Below are 24,778 nucleotides of genomic sequence, written 5' to 3' on the forward strand. Positions count from 1 at the left end.
AAAGAAAAAAAAAAAAAAAAAACGTATTAAATGATACATTCAAATAATTCTCATTTCTGTTAAAATACATAATGGATTGACGGGGTTAACTTGGCATAAATTTTCCATTAGCTAACTGAATAGATCGAGAAACCGATAATATTCAATATAGATTCCAGATGTGTATCGCGGCTGGAACGAGTATTTTAGGCGCATTCTGATCATCGCGGTCAGTCGGAAATTTTCCATCTCGTATATGCGTTTACAATAAAGAACCATTAAAAATACGTATTTCGAAATTTTTCGTTTATAAAATTGATTTTTGTGGCTAATGTATATTTTGATGTACATTAATTGGTGTGCGTTTTGTTTTCTTTTCAGGTGTATAAAAAAAAAAAATCTATTATTGGTTATTGCTGTTTAGCCGATTCTTTAAGTAATTCGCAGAAAAAATAATTAGCTGATCAAATACCGGAATATTTAATCGGCGATTTTGTGCTCGAACGATCAGCCGTTTTCGTTTTAATACAGAAGCGTGCACGCGCACTCTCGTCCATTTATTTTAGGGGTATGTCGAGAATGGAGGGTGTGATACCCCGCCAACTATAGAGACCCATATGCTCGGTAAGAGAGAGAGAAAGGAAAAAGAGAGACAAAGAGAAAGAAGAAATGTACCCGCACGGCGCTACTTAATATGTTTTGATTTCTCTAATAGTTAGGTTCGAAATTAGTATCGCCAAAATTAGTTGATATTAGTTGAATCACAAATATCGACGACTCGATTTCGCCCGATCATCGTCGTTCAGACGATGTAAAATGCACTTATTTTGTAAATTCATCGAAATACATACAAATATTATAATTAGTATTATAAATTAATAACAAAAATCAATTAAATTAATTATATAAAATTTATGTCGCGTGATGTAACGTTAAACTTGACATTGCAAACGAGTAGACTGACGTGGAATTAATAGACCTGTGCTATATCGATGTATAAAGTAATTGCGCGATGTAAAACTGCTTTTTGATACCGTTGTACCGAAAAATTAAAAAAGTTGAGAACGACTCTAGTTAACGACGATAATCGGGTGAGATTTCCCACCGGAACGCTTGGCTTGACCAATGAATAAGTGGTTTTATGCATTGCGTACGTCGTTCGCTTAATAAGTTTTCCTTATCGATGTGTGTCATCTGTAACGAGTAGTCGAAACCTGTTATTATCGGCCGCTATCTTCGTCGATCGTTTCCGATTATCTTTGTGAAAAGTCGCCCGAGACACGTGTGTGTACTCGCCACGTAAAGTAGAATCAATGCAGATCTGAGGACGTGCGTTGTGTCATTCATCGCGTTTCCATTCGATCAAATATACTGCCTGACCGCCAAATCATTTCCGGTTGCTTAAACGCGCGATAATTTGCAATAATGCTTTTGAACAATGTAAACAATACGTAGCACTTATCTTATTAATTATAGAATGCGTCTAGTTTTTAGATTTCTTGATATTTTCAACAGCCACGCGCGTGAATAAAATAAATATTCTACGTGATCGCAAAACGTTCGTCAGCGAATGTCAGCTTTCGCTGCGTGCCAAGGTATTGAACGAACTGGCAAAACAGAAATTACGGGCTGAATAAAATATCGCGACATTCGCGTAGAAAGACTTTTCAGCGAGTGCATAGAAATCGGCACGACCGGCCTTGATATCGAATCCATATTGATGGGAGGTTCGTTGCAAGGGTGTGAGACAACGTGCCACGATTCGACCAGATTTGCATGCATTAACGCCACAAGCGAGACTGATTGACAATCCGTATGTCATTGTGACGTCAGTCAAATCGCCCGAGCGTCCTTCATCAATCGCAATCAATTAAGGTAACGATTGATTGTTACGCGTTTGGACTCGGAGAACAGAATATCGCGTACCGGTGTTTATGCGGACCATAACAGCATACCCGCGCAAGTGCGGCGAGGGCGAAAAATTTTTTTTCAATACTTCGGTATCGTTTATTTTTCATATAAATTATTTTAACTAATTTGCTTTCTCATTTCGCCTCGATAAAAAATTTGTATTTAAATATAGTATAACGTTAAAACGTTAACATTTTTATTCGTCGATTATCCCGATGCAGCTTTCAGTGATTTTGAATTCGTGCTCTTTTCAGAACTTTTTTTTTTTTAACTCTTCAATTCACAAGTGAAATAATAACGTCCAAAAATCCTTTATCGAATTCAGCTCGCGTGTTAATATTTATATTTTACAGATTCAAAAAAAAAAACTTGCTGAAAAAATTTATTTAATTTTAATGCTCCGTTGAACGCTTAATGTACCGCTTCGACGTTTGAGCGATTAGATCGATTTAAAATTTGCTTGCTTCGGATCTCGCCACGGACGGATTAACTTTTATTGCGGCGCTGACCAGCTTTGCAGTACCCTTTTTTCTCTCTCTCTCTCTCTCTCTATTTTTTTTTCGTGCAAAATTTCGCCGTTACGTCCCTTCGGAGGGGTCGCGCGTAGGCACCGGGAAAGCGAAACGATCGTCGTCGCGCGGGATCCGAAATGGAATCCATCAAATTGACGGAGGGAATGGCAGAGAGGTACGTCACGGTACTGAGGGTCATCGCGATCGGTATGAATGCGCGGAGGAGGATGAGAGGAAGCGACACAAGAGGAGGTAGAGCGCCACTGCAGCACGCGAAGGGCGCACACGAGGGCTGATGATCGATGCCCCGAAATTAAGGGCTTGCCCACTGAGCGAAATAAAGTTAGCCAATCGCGCTGGCAACCGGCTTGTTCGAACGTTATTGGCTGTGGCAGAGCCGGGGCGCGTTGTTCGTCGTACACCGACCCGATGCCCGATTTTTTCTCGCGTTTCCACCCTCCTACCCCTGTTTTCGGGGGAGAGGGCTTCTGGATACCGGCAATTGGAGAAAGAGAGTGACACCGGAACGCGCGGGCGGAGGAGGCATCGGAGGTGGGTGGATTTTCGTAATTATGAAACGCCGTTAGCCCCCGGGGATTCGTCAGTCGACGGGGAAGCCCGTGGCGTTGCCCGGCCACGACAATGCCATTTTAATTATGCATGTTAATTGGTTTCCGAGTCCAGCGTAATACCAGCTTCTCTAGGACTGTTCTCGCAATCCGCCTATCATCGATCGATGCCATCACGTTTCGATCGATCAATAGACCGATTATATCAAACTAGTATTCGCGCATAGATGAGAGTTAAAACCCCGTGCAATTTTTATGAATTTGCATTTATATTTGGCGTTTAATTAGTATATGTCTTTGGCACGGATATATTTTGTAATTTCTTCAATTAAATGTTGCGCAATACAAAGTCGAAGCTAAGAAGAAAATACGTTTCTTTTTTGATTTTCGTAAAAATTCTAGCATATAGTCAAAACGATTATCGTAATAAAATTTAAAAAATTTAGAAATTTTTTTTAGTCTGATATCAAATATTATGTGTATTAATATAAGGATATAATTCGTTCATTTAACAAGTGATAATATTGGTTCTAGCAAAAACTGCGATCGGATATTGCATCAAAAGTGGTGCAAAGGGATGACAAAATGATCACGCTCAAAAAACAAACGCTTTGTTTTTCCCTTCAGTCAGGTATCCTAAATTGATGGGGGGTGCGTTGTACTTTCTGCACAGCTGAGTGAGCATGTCACAATCGACCAGAACCGCCTCAATCAAAGTGGCATTGATACCCTTCGCTTACTCTCTCGATCAAGCTCACGCGTTCTCCATTGTGGTTTTGTGCAAGACTGAAAATCTATTAGCCTTCCAATATCTATTTCTAAATTAACGCGAAAAAAAATTTAGAAGACGATTGCTTATCGAAAAATTAAGGGAAGATTTTTAACTTGAATATTTTGAACGAGTAAAAAAATATTTAATAAATTTAATAAAAAGATTAATTTTTTTTACTGCTAAATTAAATAAAAAATAATAATTTAATAAAAAAAAAAAAATTAAAAAAATGTTGCATAAAGTAAAATTATTCTGATTAGTAAATGGTATAGACAGAAGATTTAATCCTGTAATTTTGCGGAAGTCACCCATTTATTTTACTCTCGTTACGATCCAACGTATCTACGGAACTCGAGGGTGGCGTTCATCACGACACGCGACCGCTTCGCGGTTGCATTCACGTTACAACGTCGTTGTTACGACATTATTCGAGTGCGTGCGTGCCGTGTGCCGAACGAGCATTTTCGAGATTAATTCTTCTATCGTTCCACTGATCAGCCCAACCTATGAGATTGCATAATCTTTACAGGAAGGCAGTTATTATTCTTTCAACTCCGGCAATATACGGTTTATCGCGTCTTCATCAATATGATTCAACGAACATTATCAGCTCTGCTTACTATTCATTTCGCTATAAAAACAAAAAAAAAATAAAAAAAATTTACTTACAGCTGCAGGTATATTTGACAGACTTTCAGGGATTAAATTTAATTCAAAATTTACGTTCAAAGTTTCCATTGCAATTTGACCTATTTTCCCATTAAACCTATTTTCCGGCCATCAACGAATGAAACACGACCGTCTCAGAGCGTCGGAGGCTAAACCCAACAGGTGTAGACGCGGAGAGACTCAAAAGCGCAGAAAAATAGTTACAAGCGAGCCTACCAGGCTTTGCCTGTCACCGGCGCGTAACACATATCCTTTCGAATACGGATGAAAAGCTCGAAGCCGCCAGCGTATCGAAACTCGGGGGTTGAGCACCTCTGAGCGCAAGATGTCCTCCTGAAGACTATCTCGGCCTGGGTCCCGCGGGAAACCTCTTCCTTCCTACCGTTCCTATCTCAGGATACTCTATAGCCTATTCAGATACCAGGCTCACCCTGCTACACCCCCGTGTTAGCCACGCCACGGAATAGAGACCAAGCGAGTACGCGCGGAAGGAGAGTGAGCGAGTACGTGTATAAGAGGAGTCTACGTTACCGTGGGCGAGCAGCACCATGCGCAAGGTGGAGAGCGTATAAGTACGAGTATTCGAGTACTCTTCTACTCGGCTATCCCGCCGCACCTCGTAGGAAACGTATTTTGCAAGCCTAAATGTTCTAAGAGTCTGGTTCGCGACGGCAGACTGGGCTCTATCTCATAGGTGGGTCCTTCGAGAAGGACTTATCTAGACCTTTATTTCGCGGATCGTTGAAAATGATGATACCACGAATGAGCGACTGATAGAGGCGGTTTCTACGAAATCGACACTTCTGTCGTTGCGCTCGCCCGTTGTCAGGTCGAGATTCCGTCATGCGCCGCCTCGATATCGCGTAACGCGCTCGTTACGCAACGCACGCGAGATAAATTCGCGCGTTTAAGCAGATCATGGCCGCCGCGATACCGACACGTTCGTTCCGCGAAAGTTAGATAACAGTAGATTCTACTCACCGGTCGATGATGACAGGATCGCTGGGCGTTTCGTTCCTGTTGCCGCAGCTCTTCTTATCGCAGCATCGGCTGTAAATAGACAGTACGTTTCATCTGATTACTTCCGCCGCAAAATGTATTTTCGCGAACAAAAGAATACATACAAGTGAAAGCTCTCGCGCGGTGTCAGAAGTTTTAAGCGGGCTTAAAAAAAAAATGTCGATACCCATGGGATTCGGGAAGTAGGCGGCAGAAACTAGTGCTGGTGCGTTCCCGAAATCCCATGGGTCACAATGAGTCAGCTACCCCCCCGAGAAACTACATCCCCGTATGCCTCGTTACGTTTATGCCCACAAGGGTGGCACATATAGAAGAGGGACTCTTTTCTGAATGCAAATAACGTAAGTCGACGTATGTGAAATAGCTTTACTTTAAGAAGGATATTAATAAAAAAAAAAATAAAAAAAAATTATGTAAAAAATAATTATACGCACTTATAGACAAATAAAAGCACAGATAAAAATCACGTACCTGCACATGACTTCGTGCGTCAGCAGAACACGGCACATTTCGGGATTCTTGTCTTGTCCCTCGTACATGATTGCCTGTAACAGAAAAGAGAAAATATTATTCTTCACCGTCAAAAAAATAACTTGAAACAGTTCGCGATAATTTGCAACAAAATTTTTATATTATACATTTATTTGAAAATATGATTTTTATTGTCACGCGATTTATTTCTTGTTAACTGTGAATTAATCTCACAAATATTTATTATCGTTCGCGTAAGTATTTATTTTAACTTCTCGCGATGTTGCGTCTACTTTCTTACTTTACGTGGAAAGACTTATTTCAGTCGCGGATTTTATTTTAAAGAAAAAAAAAAGTGCTAATTAGCGCGAGCGTGTACGACGTGAGAGTAATCCAGTTCGACAGATAATTCAGCCGTCGATGGGAAATATGTAACGTATTAAGCAAGCTCGTATGTGGATGCGAGTTGAGAAGGGGCTACTTTCCCCGCAGGAGTACTAAGCCATGGGCGGCGCAGGCAAATCCGTTAAGCCTCCTTCACGACCACGCGATTGATTTTTATTTAATGACAACACGTCGTTATCCTGTATTCGTGCACTTACCGATGGGGACCTTCACGCGGATTAAGCGTAGAATAACAAAACGCGAACCCGATAGATTTGTTTTGATCTCTTGCTTATAGCCGCACGAAACAGCAAAGTAACTGATTTCTCAAAAAAATGTTATTCTTATTAAAATTAAATTTTCATATTACATATATTTTCAATGGTAAAAAACACGTAAATGCATGTACACTTTTATATATCTTTAGGTATACATGTGCAATGATATTTACGTTGCACACGACTAAAATTTTTTTTACGTTTTAATTTCGACAGCGGCTAGCGTTAGCGTTGCGATTTGAGAAATGAATTATTCCTTCGTTTGAAACGTGGGATGTCCTCTTTGAAATATCCGATCGAGGCCTTGGATTAAGCGAAACTTTGAGCAAGAAACGCGTACAATTGCATTGATTGTACATGCGATTTTTGCGCAATTTCGTGGTTTGCATAATAGCCTGAATCGCGCGAGTTCGCGACGAGGAGCGATAAAATGTAAATATTGTGAAATACAGTGTCCCAGGGAATTCGTCGAGTTGACGGCACCACCTCCGTGCTTGGCCGGTTAAATGTCGGTGTACAACGGTAATGGTATCAAACACCCTTGGTCCCACCGTGTAGGTGCGACTTCCAGAATAGCGTCAAATATTTATGCGGACGAAATAACCGAATTGCAACGTAAACGAACCGCCGTGGCTGTATATATACATCGCGGTAGGTAAATCAGAGAGGGATCCCGGCGTCGAAACGGAGATGTCAGGATGGAAAATAGGGAGGCAAGAATAAACATGGCGGAAAGGGAAGACTCGGGGTATCACGGACAAACGGCAGGGGAAAAGTACATGTTCTTGGTAAGAGCAAAGGAAGGAGTCATAGAACGTTACGTGCCGCTTGGCTATTACGAGACGTAATAGTAAGGAGACATGCAAACTTATTTATACTTGGAATAATTAACATAAGTATGTACTTTGTACATTGTATTAAACTCTGTGAGATAAAGATAACGCTTACTTACACCTAGTCAATTAAGTCTTGTGTGAAATGGTCCTTCTAATCAGAATGTTTTTTTTTTTTTTTTTTTTATTACGATTGAGAGAATAATAAAGAGCACGACGTAACTGCTACAAAAATTGTATACTAAAATTGATATGAATATTTTTATTACACGAGAGCAAACAAAAATTGTTTTTTTTTTTTATTTTAATTTTTTTATATTAAAGTGCATAAAGTAAAGAAATATGCACAAAAATGAAATTGCTGTATTTGATATAGATTTTTTTTTATCATTTATACATTGAGACAAGTAAAAAAAAAAGATCTCGTAAACGTTTGCTGCTTTAAAAAATAATTAAAAATCAGCTGTTGCGTTAAAATACGAAGGTTTTTAACGAAATTCATCGTCGAATGCTTTACCTTTAATATTGTGCTCGTATATAGCAATTGGCGATTAAACGCAACGATAGTTAGGCAGATCATGTGGAACGTGCGGAGTGACATGCAATATTATTTGCTGAACGATTATTACGTGCGTTGCCGCTTACGCCTTTCGTTTATTCTGTATATTCTGCGATACGCACGAACAATTTGAAAGCAATTATTTTCATTACAGAGTACCTCTCTCGGAAATTATACGTTGATTTTCGTTATTGTCGTGATTGTTATCTTTTGATAACGTGTTCAGTTTAACAAACAAGTAACTAAGCAGCCGGAAGAATTTAATTGATATTAATAATGCGATTAATATAGAACCATTGTGCAATTAATATATAAAGATCAAAATATACCTGTTCCATTATGTAGGGAGTGGATCTTAAAGCCATTGTAATATTACGAGTTTAGATTCATATTGCCACACGTGCTGATCTCAAAAGAGGTTTCACTGTTTTTCTTCTGTTCGTCGGTTCATTGGATATGGTAGCGTTATGTCGTAGAATGTCTCAAGGGTGTGTGGCTGAAGTAGGCGAAGGGTGGTCGGAGGCAACGACATCAAACAGAGGGTCCTGGGGGTGCGACCAGTCAGTATGATCCCCTCGGGGGCCTTTCTTCCGTTGCCTCCTGGTCCCACCACGAAAATACTTGGGCCCCCGCCGCATTTTAATTCCCACGGGAATTACTTACTAAAGACTTATAGCGAAAAGTCCGACGGAATTTGCGATCATAACCAATTCATACAGCAGTATGTCGTAAAAATCGACGCATGAAAATAAAATTATTTTCTTTTTTTTTTTAAGTTGAAAAATATACGCAGCGGTAAAAGAACGACGGCTTCATGCCGCTTTTGTAAATCGAATCGTCGGAGTTAATTTGTTTTAAATATCCGTAACTTTGATGCCCGCAGCTTTGGAAACGACACGACGACATATCGCTGTATGATTTTATCCATTATAATAATCTAGAAATCAGGCAATGATCGAGGCCAGTTGGAAATGGTATCGATACGTAATCTTGTGTTTGTCATAGGATATTATATCATTCGATATCAGCGGACGGCAGATCGATATCGCTCAGTCGAGGAGAATCGACGTGTATGATAATAAAACCGTAGCGCCGAGCTCTCGGTGCTCTCGAAGATGGCAGTACGAGAACGAAAGCAAGTATTAAAGGGAGCAGATAAATTCGAAGATAGTCATTCAAATCTGCCGTAATGATTTCCATCCTAAATCGATTCCAAAAGTCCCCTGAGAATCCCCCTCTATATCGGCCGGGCAACCCCCGCAGCCCCTTGTACATACGCCGAACAACATACATACAACGTTACCCTCGCCCCTAGAAGAATGTCCACCGCCCGAGGGGGAGCGTCGACCTCTCTTTCTCTTCTTATCTATCTGGGATTAACTTATCTCGAACTTATTATTTCCTTAATCTATGGTTAAATACTCATATTTTAGCATTAGCCATAGACACTTAATATTCCAGACCGATGTCGGCTCGACTCGATACCTTTAACTTGAAGAATCACGAATGCTGGATTAAAAATATGAGCGCGAAAAAGTTTCGACCGAAACGAAGAGGAATGATTTATGGCATAATTTGATCGAATATACGCCCTTTTTGGCTTTCCTTCCGAATACTGACGAGTCGACGTTACAATGAAAAAAACAGCGTGACGGCTGACCATCTCCAACGTCGGATAGAGTTTAAAAAGGTTAGATACAATTTCCTGTTGTTCATTCATTTAGAATAATGGCGCCGCGCGGTTCTCTGCTTCCTCCATACACACGTCCTGTAAATGCTTTTTTTATCCCCGGAACTAATTACCATTTAGCATTTTTAATCCCGCGAAAAAACGCATTCTGGCTCTCGTTCGTCCCCCTCTCACCGGGCGGAAGTTCGTTCCCGAGCGCTTAAAAGCGTACGTTGTTAGCGCCATTCAGCCACGCTGCACGAAACTCGTTTCTTTCTCGGAAGCAGCTCGTATTTTTCTGGAAATTTTCACCGAGAAACGGACGGTTCTCAACATCCTGCGTCTTTTTTTTTCCCTACTTCCTCTCTTCATCCCTCTTCACTCCTTACTTCCTCTTCTCTCTATCTCCCTTCATCATTCTCTCTTTCGTTCGCATCTCGTTGCACAGATACTTTGCTCACTGGAATTCCAAGAAGTGAACGTTGATATAGATATCCACCTTGGCGAAGGAGCGAAGAAATTGAAGAAAAGCTTAAGGGTCGGGGGTTTCACCACGAGCTCAGCAGCCGACTCGGTGTAGCCAATTATTGCGGATTTATAACCGAGCACCTGATTCGGTCTCGAGAAAAGTTGGCGCGTTTCCGAATCATAATTTGCAAGCCATAACTCGGCTTGGAAAACTCACTCGGAAAGTGGAACGCATGCGAACACTCTGAAGCTTCCCGATGTAAAAATAACGATAATAATTCTACCAAATACGTATTACACGCATCCGCTTTTACGAAATCAAATTACGAGCATTTTTTAATTTCAAACATCAAATTGAAAAAATTTTATAAGTATTATAAAACTAATTTATATATATTTGAAAAAAAAGAAAAGTTTCTTTTACAAAAAGTAATTCGAAACCGTATCGGATAATTAATTGAAACCATTTAAAAATCTATTCTAACATTACTGTGAAAACTGCCGTAAAATATATCGAAGATAGCATTTATGTAACTCTGAAGTCAATGAATACGTTTTATGAATAAGTCATAAATTGAAATGCGAGCTGTAAACGGTTCTTTTATCTTTCACATTTTAATCACGGATAAGCTTATCCGGGTTTGTCAATTTTCTAGAGTACAATGGACAAGGGAGATACGTCGACCTGGATTTGCTAAACACTTCGCGCAAGTTGTTGCACGTACCGGTACACACCGACACGGCGAATATACATCGATTCTCCCGTCTGTATCTCTTCCTCTCGCTTTGGCAGGACGGCGGAGACGCGTTCAATCGAAGCTTTGATGTATAAATTGCAGCTTTCTCGTTTTCGATCCTTTCCCCGTCCAACTTCCTACTCTCCCTTTACCAGCATGATTCTGAGGAGGGTGTCTCGGCATCTATCTATCACTTCCGCTTTTCTTTTCCTCACAGACAATCGTTCCCGAACACTCTCGATCTCTCTTCCTTTTTCACGTTCGCAACCCACTCTTTATTCTTTTTCTCAAGCATAGCCACCCACGAGTTAATATTGCCAAAGACGTGATTACATATGTTGAATTCTGTGTACTTCGCGGTACCACGCGCACAGTTGAAAAATTATAAAGGAAACCGTGACATCTCGCGAGTTGACGAAAGTTTACTTTCGAGTATGCTTTTTCAACATGATCTTTTTTAATTTACTTGTTCCTATTTCGCCAATTGCTTCGAAAGATAATACACATATCGATCTCTCTCTCTCTCTTTCCGTTCTAACCATTCAACCCTATGACATCCCGGATCCGATTAATAAAAGGAATGGATCGCGAATTGAGGACCGGTCTCTGCCGGTGCAAGGCCGCTGTGGCTTAGTAATTTAATCAGCTAAAACTAACATCAGCTCTGTTTCCCCAACCCTCCTCATTCCTTTCTCTCCGCTACCTTCTTCACCCTACCACCCTCTTCTTACTTCCGCAACCGACCAGCCCCAAGATGATTTAATTTACTAAAATGGTGCGCACATCTCTAAGAACTTGTTGGAAGCTCAAGTCACGACACGAAACAAAATAGTTTCAAGCAGTACATATTTATTTTATATTGGCATAATGGAATTAATAATTTTTTTTTTTTTACTTTTTACTCACAAATTAATGTTTGTGTTTAAAAAATACAAAAAATGCATAGCTTAAATTAAAAATGAATTCCCTTAGTTCTTAGAATTATGCCGTTCCCCAAAAGTCGATAAAGTTGCGGTATATGTAAGAAATAATACCGCTCCGTTTGTTTATCAAGTTTATGGCTCATATACATGTGATTATGCCCGAGGCTTAATTTAGGTGTTGAAAATTGCTCTGTCCACTTATTTTCTTTATGTATTCTCCCTAACGATATGGTAGTTTCTCTGCATGTCGTGACATTTCACAGGTGTGAAATATACCTTTCACGAAGGTGTCGTAGTCTAAAAGTTACCCTCGGACGAACATAAAAGGACTTATCGCGCTCGTGATCGCACAGCGTATTTGCGTTTGCACGAAGGTTGTGATCCTTCTTTGCACCTTATCAGCGAGTCGGGATCTACGGTCCTGGGTGGAGGATCACAACACGTGGTTCGCGGGTCGCGCGCAGAGTTCGCCACGTGGCGCAGATAACAGGATGGGACAGCCGCGCGCGGCGGTGTGTCTACTTTCCCGGAGGGGTAAGAATCAACCCCCCGGAAAATTAAGTGCTTGTAGCCGAGATGATAACACCCCCGTCCACGTGCGCGCGTCGCTACGACGATTTCGCACGAGTCCCAACGCATAAAAACGGCAAAGGGGCTGCTCAGCAATGAGACGATTGACATGTTTTTTTAAATTACTATCTTATGCACGAGAGATATTGCGCTTGCAAAATCGCACGCGTGTATATATTTTTAGATGGAATAATTTAATCGAATTAATCTGAATATTTGACATTTAAACTAAAAAGAAATAGCAAAATATTTTACTCTTTCCAGCATTAAAATTATTGAGAAGTTTGATGAACAATTAAATAAATATAAAAAGATATTTTCACTTACTTGTTTCGTTGCGGAGTCTATAAGCCTAACGTAGATATCCTGCACCTGTCTGACACCTGAAATAAATAAAAATAATGAATTATAAAAAGATCATCATCATTTTGTTTGTAAATGTGCGTTAAAAGTCTACTAATTATTCCGAATAAATTGCTAATCAATCTAATACTCGTTATTAATACCCTACTCGTTATAGAGTTTGCTTCGTTCACGTATTTTAACAAAAAGCACCATTAAGCAAAGAAGCATTCCGCGCAGGAATTTGCAATGCTCACGAGAGGAATACGACGAATACGGAAACGTGTCCAAATTCTGCCAAGCGTATTTCTACTGAAAGGGCATATTTAAGAAAAAGTTGCATATTAAGAAGTATTTAAAGTCGATGGCGATACAAAGCGGCTCGTTCTTGTCCATCGATTCGTATGCACAATCTTCTTCTTTATGCTGCTCCCGATCTCGCTTTGGGACACTGAATACCAACATTGCCGCGAGTATCGCGATGTAACGATCCACGATAGGAAACGAGACGCACGTGTAAATACGTTAATTATCATACCATTATTCCTTCGAGATACAAATTCGAACCCGAAGAATTCGCCGCATTCGTACGCACACGACGCGCTTTAAAGTAAACGTACGATTTCCAGTTTGAGGGAAAAAGGGGCGCTCTTATTTCGATCGTTACGAGCGGAATGAAAATCAAGGAACTATATTTCTCCACGCTTAAAATAAATATTCCTTTCCGGTAAACGATTATCAGAAATCAAGCTGCCCTCGCGGAAGAGACGTTACACGGAAATTGCATATCGACACATGCATTATTGTTGCGCGTTCCTATCGGAATCGTATAAGCGCTGCTCGTTGCATCTCGGCGCTGCAAGTTTTCGAAACTGTTCCTTCCTTCCTGGGGGAGCGCCGGGTAATCCTGGGGTGTATTTCGGACAGACACCCCCGTGGCTTCCGGCTTCGCGTGCCCGGTAAGCCAAGTAATCCCGACATAAGACTCCCAGACCCGGCGGGCGCCCGGGCCCGGGCTCACGCCGCATAACGTTATTGCGGATTACGATACTCTGCTCGAAACTAGCTCACAAATTACCTCGAGAAACCGTCGCGGCTTTACCGGAAGTTACGTACGCAGTCGACCAGTTTACCGTATCCGTGGCCATGTCAGGATTTGCAAATACGGGTCGACGCTAAACTGACCGAATAACTGCTACGAGCTTCCGTCGGGATATCTGGTTTTCTCCGTTACAAAAGTTCTAATCGGTCACGATCCGATACGAAAATAAATAATAAATATATATCACTTTTGTCACGTATCGTGGATTATAATAAGATCTGAGATAATTCATTATTTACGTTAGCTCATAGAAAACTCTGATATAAAGCTAATACTTAAAAAGAAAAAAAAGAAAAAAAAAAAAAAAAAAAAAATAAAATAAAAAGGAATCAATTTGTTTTGCGTCGATTAAAGGAGTGCAATTATAAATGCGTGAAACGGCGCGCGTCAATCTTATCGCCGGCGGCGCGGTGCTTCGTAATTCGAGGCGACGACGATAAAGGAAAGAGATAAAAAAACATACCGAATAAGAAAGAGGACTCGCGTGCCATGTCCCGCTGAGCGGAGGCAAATAAGTCTAGATCCGACGGCATTAGCATAACTAGGCGACCAGGTTCAAGGGTGCAAAAACGATCTCGCGAAAAAGCCGACGTCTCCCGTTCTATCGTTCCGATCGGCGATCCTTGATCAGCGACGCTTTTATTATGCGCTGCGATATTCCGTCGGCTCTGAAGCCCCCATGTATTTCGTTTCTATCTCTATTTTACCGGGTATCCGTGGTGCCTATCGCGTATCTTCCTTATCGCGCATATGTACGACGAACGGCACGAGGAACGTGCAAGAAAAAGGGAGGTCGGCGCTGGCGAGGAAGGCGGAGTGGCAGAAAGAGGATAAAGAGGAAACGGAGCACGCGAAGATGCAGGAGGAATGAGCGATGACAAAAAGGAGTACGACCCGATATGGACGAGAGCCCGTCGTTCACTCAGACGGCAGGGAGAGAACGCTCCTTATTTATTATTTAATTACAGATTTATTGCCTGGTCGAGCGATCGGTGACGCCACGACGTGTACAGGAACACCTGATGTGGATCTGCCGGTGTAACGGCGGGTACGGAGAGAGACGAAGCGACGTGCACCAATTTGTCTCCAGGGCATAACAGTCGCGCACGCGTGAGCGCGCAAGTATTTCGTGCATGAAACTTTTATAAACGACGATTCGACACGACAGTTCGATCTGCGGCGCATAAATCAAAGTAGTATTAATGCACCAACGGTGAAGGGTATAACGAGCGGTGTAATACTCGCGTACAATGTGTAAACGTTAATTGTCGTATTCAATAACCATTTTTTTTTTTTTTTTTAATAAATCTTTTTAAAGTTATTTTTTTATTTATAGTATCAGTATCGATGCATTTTGTAACGTTCGATATAGGCGATGTTAACTTATTTTTGGTCAGATATTTTATTTAATATAAAAACCGTAGCAGAATTTAATCGGTAAAATTATAACCCGTATAAAAATAAAAATACGATCACGTTTGAAGATGCGTTTCGGAGTTAATTTTGAATGTGGTGCAGCTTAAAATTCGTCAAAAGAAATTACAGCTTTTTAGCCGATAATTAAAATTAAATTACGATAAAGAGAGGTGATAGGAGCATAAGTATTCTCTTTTAGAACGAAAGCATCGAGGCATAAGGCCAGAATGTGGCGAGAGAAGGCACGAGAGAGATGGAGAACACGGCTGACGGTCCGAAAGGTGCGCGTTGGTATTCTTTAGTTTGCAACAGTTAGATGCTTCTTGTTCGCGATGTTGGCGACACGTTTTAGTGCCCATAGATGGGAGCGCGGCCTCTCAGTCACAAGCCAGTCGACGCAAAAATCTTGCATTGATTGATCGAATCCCGGCAATGGAGATGGAGGGAAGCACCGTAATACGGCGCTTGGAAAAAAAAGAAAAAAAAAAAAAAAAGAAGGATGGAGGAGGCACGGCAGACAGAAGGTAAAGGGGTGATTTCGTCGCAGGGACAGAGGGGAGCGATGGTAAATGCAAGGGATAAAGAGACCGCGATTTGTTGACGTTACGCATGGCTCATATGAGACGAAAAACTATCGGACCGAGAACCCGCGTATAGCGCCTTGCGGTTTTTTAATGCGTTCGTAATGCGAGTGCGTTTTTGGGGGGTCTGCTCGCCGGGACCACCTTCAGAACATTTGCTTCTTTTGCTCTATTTCTCCCCCCCGCGTTCCTCATCCCTCTTTGCGCTCAGTCTGTGTTGCGCATTCATGCGCTTCTTCAAGACGGAAGATGAACTCTTTTTGCCACGCCTGGGCCAGCGACATAAAATATGTCTCTGTTGCGCCCGGGCCTTGAAGGTCCCTGGGCTTTTTAGCGGCCTTAAGAGACCGGGTGTCCGCGTGGAATGTCGATGGCCCGTCATCATCGCTACAAACGGGGCTATTACAGACCCCACTGGCTTGATGCACGAATACAGATCGACCCGAGACTCTACACGATCGGTTTACGAATGTAATTAAGAATACTCACACGTGCAACTTCGTCAAAGTGGTACAAAGTACTGAGTGAAACAATTTATCAAATCAATTTGCTAATAATAAAAATCAAACTCTCGCAACGGACATTTAAACAATCGATAATTCCTTTGATCGCCATTATTAAAAATAAAAGTACGGATAAAATTTTTGTTACTCACCATTCGAATACAGCAGATGCAGACTATACTGAATACCATTGTTCGTCTTTTGGCCTTCCGATTCCTGCAAGAAAAGACACAGCGTTCACATATCTCCGGCAATACAATGAATGAGTTACATATCGCTTTAAATCGGTCGTATAGCGATAACGTTAGCTACAAAGTTCTATCGTTTGACACGAAGCTCACGGTGGCTATTATTCGAACGCGGTCTCGGCGTTCGTATTCTTCGCGCTCTATTCTATTTTAATTAAGTGCACCGTGACGCAACGCCTGTGTGTGCCCGGTCTGTTCCACCTCACGCTAATTATTAATTTCTTGATGCGCCGGTAAGAGCCATGCCATTACGTATGGCGTGCGATGCATAATTATCATCCTGCCCCGTTGACGAGTCATGCGTGCACCGTGCCATATGCCGCGACCACGGTAATGCATTTTCAACTACCTACCCCCGGAACATCATGGTCGGTGGTACACCCACGACCGCTCCTCCCCCACCGTCCCACAACCGCAACTTTTAGTCGTGTAATACGACCTTTCGACTCGAGGATAAACGCTGGCAAGTCCGATCGATTCAACGTCAAATTAACGTAATTACGCGCGAAGATGTAGCAAAGCCACGTTGACTCGTTCCGTTATAACGCAAATAAAATACAGTTTTGTCAAATTAATTTTTTTTACGCATTCTATATAGAGTTTCCGCGGTTAATTAATTAACATAACACAATCACCGCTATTTCACGGTCGGGTGCATTCGACAGATGTTGAAACGGAGATTCTTAACGTAAGATAAAATTCAAATTAATTATGCAAGGAGAAGGAACTCGTCAATAGAGCGATATAAAACGACGAAGATTTAGGATATACTTGCATTTTTTTTTGTTTAACGTTTGTCACGCGCAATATCGTGTCCCTGAATTATCTTCGCTTCGTTTCGATAAGTACGAGGTTCGCAGAATATATTACGATTACGACTCGTTATTAGCTTAAGCACGAGAATAGCCGACGCGGATAAGAAAACCGCATAAATCCATCGCAAGATTTCTCCGCGAATGAACGGGAAGTGATCATTTTTCTAACGGAATAACCTCTCTCCTATATCCGCGCTCGCTTCATCGGATAATCGGCCCTGCTTCACTGATCGTCTGACCGACGACGTCTTTCTTCCCTTTTTTCTGTCGCGCGCGCGGTCCGAGCGTACGCATTAAGCTCTCTCCTGTCGTCAGCGCTCGTCGCGACCATTAATCTCTAAATTCGTCTGGCGCACGATGGACGTTAATCAGATATATATACGCGGATAGGTTGAGATTCTCTCTTTCTCTTTCTGTTTCTTCGTCCGCTCTGACTACTTTTTAATTAAACACGAACAAAAAGCGGACGGGACAGCGAGATGCTATGTATTTATCTAGAGCGTTCATTTTTCTGGAGCGATACGTAGAAACGTAATAACGTACCTAATGAGATTCGGTTTGCATGTTTTTCTTTACGTTACCGTTCTCGCGATAAGCGTTTTTATACCTCTTAAACGCAAATTTATATCTTTTTAATCAAGATGGAAGATAAAACTTATTATTGACCTATATCTTAATTAATTCTGAAATATTTTCAATTATTGAATTAATTCTTATATTTTTGTGTCATCGAACTTAAAATATAATATCAATTTAATCGATACAATTTGATTCTATTAAAATTTCTCATCATAAAGACGGAATCATTAGGATCAGTAGTGAGCTAGAAAAGGAGATGCGTGGATTGAGGTACAAACTCGACACGGGGTTGATGCATATCCACGGTGCATGACCCTAATTAATAGGGAAGCCACGCGATGCAACTGTTCTGACAACGTGAATTATGCACGCATTATAAGGTCAGAACGGGAGGATGAGAGAGGAACGAGCGAAACCAAGCGGAACGGTATAGATTCACGAAAAGATGAAGAGAGACATTGAAAAGACGTCAAGTCGAATAATTTAATATTTATCGCCATGTGAATAATTGCACGAACGATTTGCGCATTACGTATAAATAAAACTTGACATACCTGCATTTTCGCAGACCAATTAAATTCAATATAAATTTCAAATTTACATCACAATTTATATTAAACATAAAGCCCAAGTATAGCAATTGTACAATCAGATGCCATTGGAAATTTGCTTTGCAGGTACATTAATCTTTATTTTATTTAATTACTTATTTTTTGTCACCACCGTAGATTGACGCAGCGACCGATTCGCTGAACTTGGATAATCGCAGACGACGAGTCACTTCACACCTTACATTCTCAAATCTACGATGCTACATCCCGAAACGCGATCTAACTTTACGTCTTCCTGTGTCGAATTAGCCGACGATTTATGGCGGATAGATTTATTAGGGGGTGTACCTCGTTACCCCGGGGGCGTAGAAGGGGAGAAAGGGGGAGATCGGAGGAGAGAAGCGAGCGAGAGTGAGGTGGCGGCGAGGGGGAGAGGATGAGAACGAGACGGAGAGACATCTCGGCGCAGGACATCGTCGTTGCGCGAACAAGGCTCGCTAGAATTCCAGAGGTTACGGTCGGGATTACGCTTCGATAATTTATACGCCCGCGAACCTTGGTCCACGTCCTCGTGCCGTGCATCTAGATTTCCGCCGTTTGTTTCGCGGCGCGCCTTGCGTCGAACGCGCACGCGGCGCATCGTATATAGATCCGATCAATCGATCGGCCGATGTAATTGCCATAAAGCGCGCAACGTACATCGGTTCTTATGCGCGTACATACCGAAGATGTGTCGTACTTGTGCAAATCCGCATTCATTTATCGGCGCGGCCTCCCGGCGTAGCGATTTCTCTTGCGCAAGAATGGACGCCGCGTCGCATGGTACTTAACTTTTCCTTAAACAGCTGTACTAATTGACCAATAGAAAGTGGAGCTCTAACGATGACCGAGCCGCTGACAATCGCGTACTTTTGAGACCGCTCTTTCGGGGTCGCGATCGTTTCTCGCGATAATTCCACCGGCGAAACTTACGTTAGACTCACATCTGCCCGAGTGGAGAATTTATTTAGCTAATCTGATTTCGCGGCTAGTGTTTAGTAATAAAGTCGTCATTTAAAAGAAAAAAAAAGAAACAAAATCTGTCTAGTATCGGTCGTCTAGTCACTGTCCAGCGCGGACCATGTACGTGAATAGATCTAATCTAAACGTTTCTGGCCGCGTACTTGTTTACTGTTGTTGTGCCGACCTCACGCAACGCTCGCTCGACTGTCGAATTCGCCGGGCCAAAACTGGTTCTCGTCGCCTGCCGCCCGCGCGTCCTCCACCCAGCGAACTTAGAACGCGAAGACTGCCGGTCAGACGTAAACACACGCACGTACTCACACTATCGCGACGGTCAGCGGGCCCGACAGATTCGACAGTCGAGCGTTGCGTAAAGTCAACACAAACAGTAGACTAGTACGCGGCGAAAAACGTTTAGATATCTAGCTTTTCTAGCTCGTTCTTAGCTCGTAACAAGAAAGTTTTGCTAGACCACGAGATGCACCACGAATTGGCTAGCTAATTATTAGATAACGATAAGAATTAGGTAACGAAATCAATTTCCACTCGAGTGGCGGCGGTTTTATTTTTATTTATTTCTTTTTATCGCGACGAGCTATCGCGTCACTCGCCATTAATTCGGGAAGCAGAATCGAATTATTCAACAGCAGCTACTTTATTTCTCTATCAAAAGTCAATACGTTATTTGTTACACTGTTATACGACTGATATCTAGGACAACGAAACTGGACGTAAAAGAATCATCGTCGCGCTTTTACAACCGTGAAGTGATACGTCTTAAAAGCGTACGAGCGCCGTGCCCTTTCGCAAGCATTATACGCGTTGGCGCGATAAAATGTATAACCGCGGAATTTATTTTACTGCCGTATAATTAGTTGCGGACTGTATCGTCAGGCAATTACGGTAATTTCACGTAAAAGCCTCAATATTTCGCGCACGAGCGCCCGGTTAACAAACGCCCCGGCGCAACGTAATCTCCGATCGAAGGCGAGCGTGAGCGGAAGGCGCTCGAAAGGGAACTCTTTATTATTCGTAGGCCATTCGCATTGCGTGACCATTTCCGTGAACCTGCGTCGCGGCCGTCCGTCTCCTTACACGACCGATGGATTTTCGCCTGTCCGACTAATCGCCGGAAAAGAGACGCTGCTGTGAACTCGACGGATCATCGGTGCGCGTGCACGCGTATACACGCGTACAGGCTGTTTAATATTTGACGCCGGCCCCGATGGAAACGGCAATTATCGAGATAAGCGCACGCCCGCACGATATTCCCTCGGCGTCACAAAGGACTTCTTCTCCGTTTTTTTTTTTTTGTTCGATCCGGTCTCCCCGGAGAGTGACGGTTAACGCGAAGCATTGAAATTCCGAACTTAATCATTCGCTATCGTCACTCATTTCCCCCTTACAGGTATCCGCAAAACTCGGCCGCGTTCATTCGCTCACGGTTCCCTTTTTATCGCCGCGTCGTTTTCGAGAGAGAATAATCTTAACGCGATCGAATTTTCCAAGCACTCGGGCTATTTTGTTTCTCGCGGCGTTGCGTATTAAGAATAGCGTAACATGCACCGTGATCGTAAAGATTGAGTCGGAATAAAAACAGAAATAATTACCTGATCTTTCTCGACGAAGCCCATGAACGACGTTCTCTCGATCTCGATCGGCTGGCCATGGCGGTCGTAAAGAGCGATCACGAAGTGGAAAAAATTGCTCTTCCTCAAATTACTCGGAGGTTGCTTCTCGAAGTGCGCCCGGCCCACGCCAACTCTGTAATCAATTAAAACGCTGCGTTTCAGACAATTGCTTATTAATGTTTTATATATGGTGTGAGTGATTGGGTGACTAGAAGTCGATGCAATTTACTTGGATTTAAACACCGAGATCTTTGTTCCACACAGCGTACACCGTCCATTGTACCACTGAGCACACGATTCCATCTAGTGGGACGCCATGCAAATACGCATCGATCTCCTCATCGATCTCTCGCATATAATCGATAATTGGCGTATACTATTTAAATTACAAAATAAATACCGCGGTCGCACATAACTGCGTTACTTAATGGAATATTCTTAAAAATAAAAGATTTATAATTACGACGTTGAATAACTGATATTAATGTGAGATAAGATCCTTCATAAATTAATAGACGAAATACAAATTAAATTGTTACGCGTGGTAGAGACGATTAGTTTTACTTTTAATAAGCGCAAATAATTTTTGACTCGCGACAAAATGGTAAGAGCGATATTCTCTCTGCCGCGGAATCCAAGGAGTGTATCAGTCGAATCCTTGGGTGTAATAAGAATGCCCAAACCAGCGGAGAGGAAAGACAAACGAGGTCGACCGTGGGGAAGCGCGCAGGTGGTCTCGACGCCTTAAAATCCTATTAAGGTCTCATGTGCCGAGATTAGGCTGCTGGACTCCAATGCCATCTTTGAGTAATGGCACAGAAAGTCCCCCTTTTTGCTTCGCATAACCCGCGTTGATCTCGAATGCGAATTGATCTTGTAAAATTCGGAATTTTCGATCACTATTTTTTTCTTTTTTTTTTTTTTTAATTTTTGTTACAATAAAATAAATTTGATATTATTTCGAAATTTTGTATGTCTTTAATTATTTTTTGCGAGTTGCTATTAACACGTTTTTTAACAACATCAATATAAGTTATAGATTCCAACACTTGTTCGCGAATTCTATCGGAAAATTTTTATCAGTTGTAATATAAACAACTGCGACGTACCTATATAATACGCGATTTTTATATTTATCGTACTATACGTATTTTACTCGGCGGTTAAAAATCACCGCCGAGAAATCGCATTATCGGCGCCGGTCTGTGCGATCGTGCCGTCGCGAAACGATAAAACCATCGCACGACTGCACAGAGCTGCGCGCACGGCCATCAGGGCGGACCCTCGGAGCGGAAAACTGAATCGACTGGACCGAAAATGAATAGCGGCAGTTTTGCAGCACATTTGCGAAATAAATGATGGTATCGGCGGTGCGTTTGTCACGCCAGGTGGTGGGACGCCGAGCCGCCGGCAGGTAGGAAGGGGGGTTGAAGCACGGGTCGGCAAGGGGTCGGTTGCAAGGGGTTGCAGCGCGGAGTTTCGGGAACGAACAGGGGGGGACGGCGGATCGCGGCGGAGGACTGAGGGAGAACGCGTTGGGGGAGGAAGGGTAGTGATGTACTGCCCGTGTCGATAATTATCGGTGGCTGATTAACCGGTCGCCGGTTCGCGCCCCATAACTCTCGACGTCCGATTATTTTGCCCCGTTTGCCATGCACCAATTCCTATATAACGCGTAGGCACGTTCCGCCGCACCGTTATATTATCACCCAAAATTCACCGCTGCGCACCACCACGCCTTTTCGAGGATTGCGGAAAACCGCACATATACGCGCCGTATATATTGCTAATATGACAATAATGCGCGTGCGGTTATCAATGTCTGCGAGCTGATACTCCAAATTACTTCGAAAAGGAATCAGTTTCGTAAAATTGAACAGTACTTAATTTTTAAATGGCTTCCGTGCTCTATAACTTGATTTTAAAATTCAATTAGAGATCTTCGAACTTTAAAACAAGTTTTATATAACCGCGTGAAAAAAATGTTACAATATGTAACGTGAAGATAAAAGTTTCTAATAATACAAATACAATTTTTTTTGTATTTTAATTCTTAATCGTAAGAATAATTAAATGAAGCGATAGGTCCGAAAGAAGCAGCAAGTAAGAATTGAACGAGTGCAAAATACAAAATTGCATATTGCTAATTTTATCATTTTTATATTGGAGAGCTTAGAGAAATGATACGCACATATTTTTATTAACGTCCGTCTCGTAAACAGCCTTCTGTTTTCTAAATTGCCCGATCTTCAACGTATGAGTTATGCCTCGCAGATATGTATGCTGATATCGTCCGCTTTATGCGCTTATGTTGACGACCGTGTCGCTCATCCTACCCGACCGACGCCGAGGTGATAATTACGGGCTCCATTCGCGTTTACTGTATTCGTGCGTGCAATTTGCCACGTGCGCGTTTTCGGTCTCGCAGATAACGCGGCTCGTTCCGGGCACCTGCGAATCATTCCGGCCCTCAACCACGGCTAATCCGCCGCGCGATCATTCTTTCACATCGGCTAAAGCGACGGTATAATTTGATTTGATTCCGATTGGATTCCGATCGGATCCCGATGACGGTATACCGGGGCTAAAACGTGATATGTATTCAAATTTGCGCAAATAAACATGCGAAGTGTTAGAATTCCTCGGTCCGCAATTACGCCGTTGTTGGTCGCGAGGAATAATTGTCCGCGTTGAAGGAACCGGAGGGCCGCATATCGCGCGATTACACCGCGAATGAAAAGCACGGTTTACGGGCCTTTAACGGATAGACGAAATTACGAAGGGGAATTGCGCTTTATATCGCGTTAGGCGATTGCGACGAAACTTTTTTTTCATTCCTGCGGGGGAAAATCTGTGGTTATCGCTTTCATATCCCGTAACGGCGTGATCGACGTTTAAACGATGACGAGGCGCGATCTCCGGTGTATTTCGAGAAAGCAATGGATTGCCGGACGTAGCTGATCGATCCTGCTTATACTTTATACACGAGATATGCGACCTATGCCATTTGCGCGCGATGCATTATGGACGAAATATATGCGGATAATACGAAACCCACCGGCGTGGTTACGAATTCGTGGATAAAGCAATCGTAGAGAATTACAATAAATCCGCGGGTAATACGCACCGTCGGGCGTTAGTTATTGCGAGTTACTCGAAGCGCGTTCCTGTTTGCGCTCGCGCCCAACACGATTCATAATGCGCGCGGAGATAATGAGCAATTTGTAATATATCCGAATGTAATTTGCTACACCGGGGCGCGTTACTGCGAATGTTGCTCAATTTAACACCGTGTTTCATCGTACCTTTTGCTGCATAAAAATCTATTACTTATTAACACACTATTATGCGTGTAACTCGCGAATGCGATATCTCGCAGGAGAATTGTGCCGGCGATAAATAATTTTCGTGTATTTTAATCGAGAATTGAATACGATATAACTATGTTACATTAAAGCCGTATATTACTTATTACTTGATATACACATTTACCGTCATATCGCACAATTATGACAGGTGTTGTATTTAATTAATTATTTTAGGGATTACATAAAATTAATATTCTTATGGAACGCGAGCGGTATGTATTATATCGAGTGATGAAATTTATGTACGGCGTGTCTTCACCGAGATTTTATTGGAGGTATAACTACAGTCTCGAAGATCGATAGCAATTTTTGTTCT

The 24,778-nt window shown here is 42.2% G+C and overlaps 1 protein-coding gene across 7 annotated transcripts in view; it reads right to left on the bottom strand.

The window, feature by feature from the left end:
- Positions 1-24,778, bottom strand: part of Kn (EBF transcription factor knot) — a 115,598-nt gene that overhangs the window by 43,613 nt on the left and 47,207 nt on the right. For all 7 annotated transcript variants that reach the window (XR_011547718.1, XR_011547717.1, XR_011547714.1 and 4 more), the window contains 5 exons: positions 21,074-21,227; positions 16,421-16,484; positions 12,652-12,707; positions 5,904-5,977; positions 5,394-5,462 (listed from right to left, as the gene is read on the bottom strand). Coding sequence is in view for 2 of the 7 variants with exons in the window: in XM_070674795.1 (XP_070530896.1) it covers positions 5,394-5,462; positions 5,904-5,977; positions 12,652-12,707; positions 16,421-16,484; positions 21,074-21,227 (417 nt within the window). In the remaining 5 variants the exon portion in view is untranslated. The remainder of the gene's footprint in view (positions 1-5,393; positions 5,463-5,903; positions 5,978-12,651; positions 12,708-16,420; positions 16,485-21,073; positions 21,228-24,778) is intronic.

The sequence above is a fragment of the Cardiocondyla obscurior genome, linkage group LG02 (assembly GCF_019399895.1).
Source record: "Cardiocondyla obscurior isolate alpha-2009 linkage group LG02, Cobs3.1, whole genome shotgun sequence".
Lineage (NCBI taxonomy): Eukaryota > Metazoa > Arthropoda > Insecta > Hymenoptera > Formicidae > Cardiocondyla > Cardiocondyla obscurior.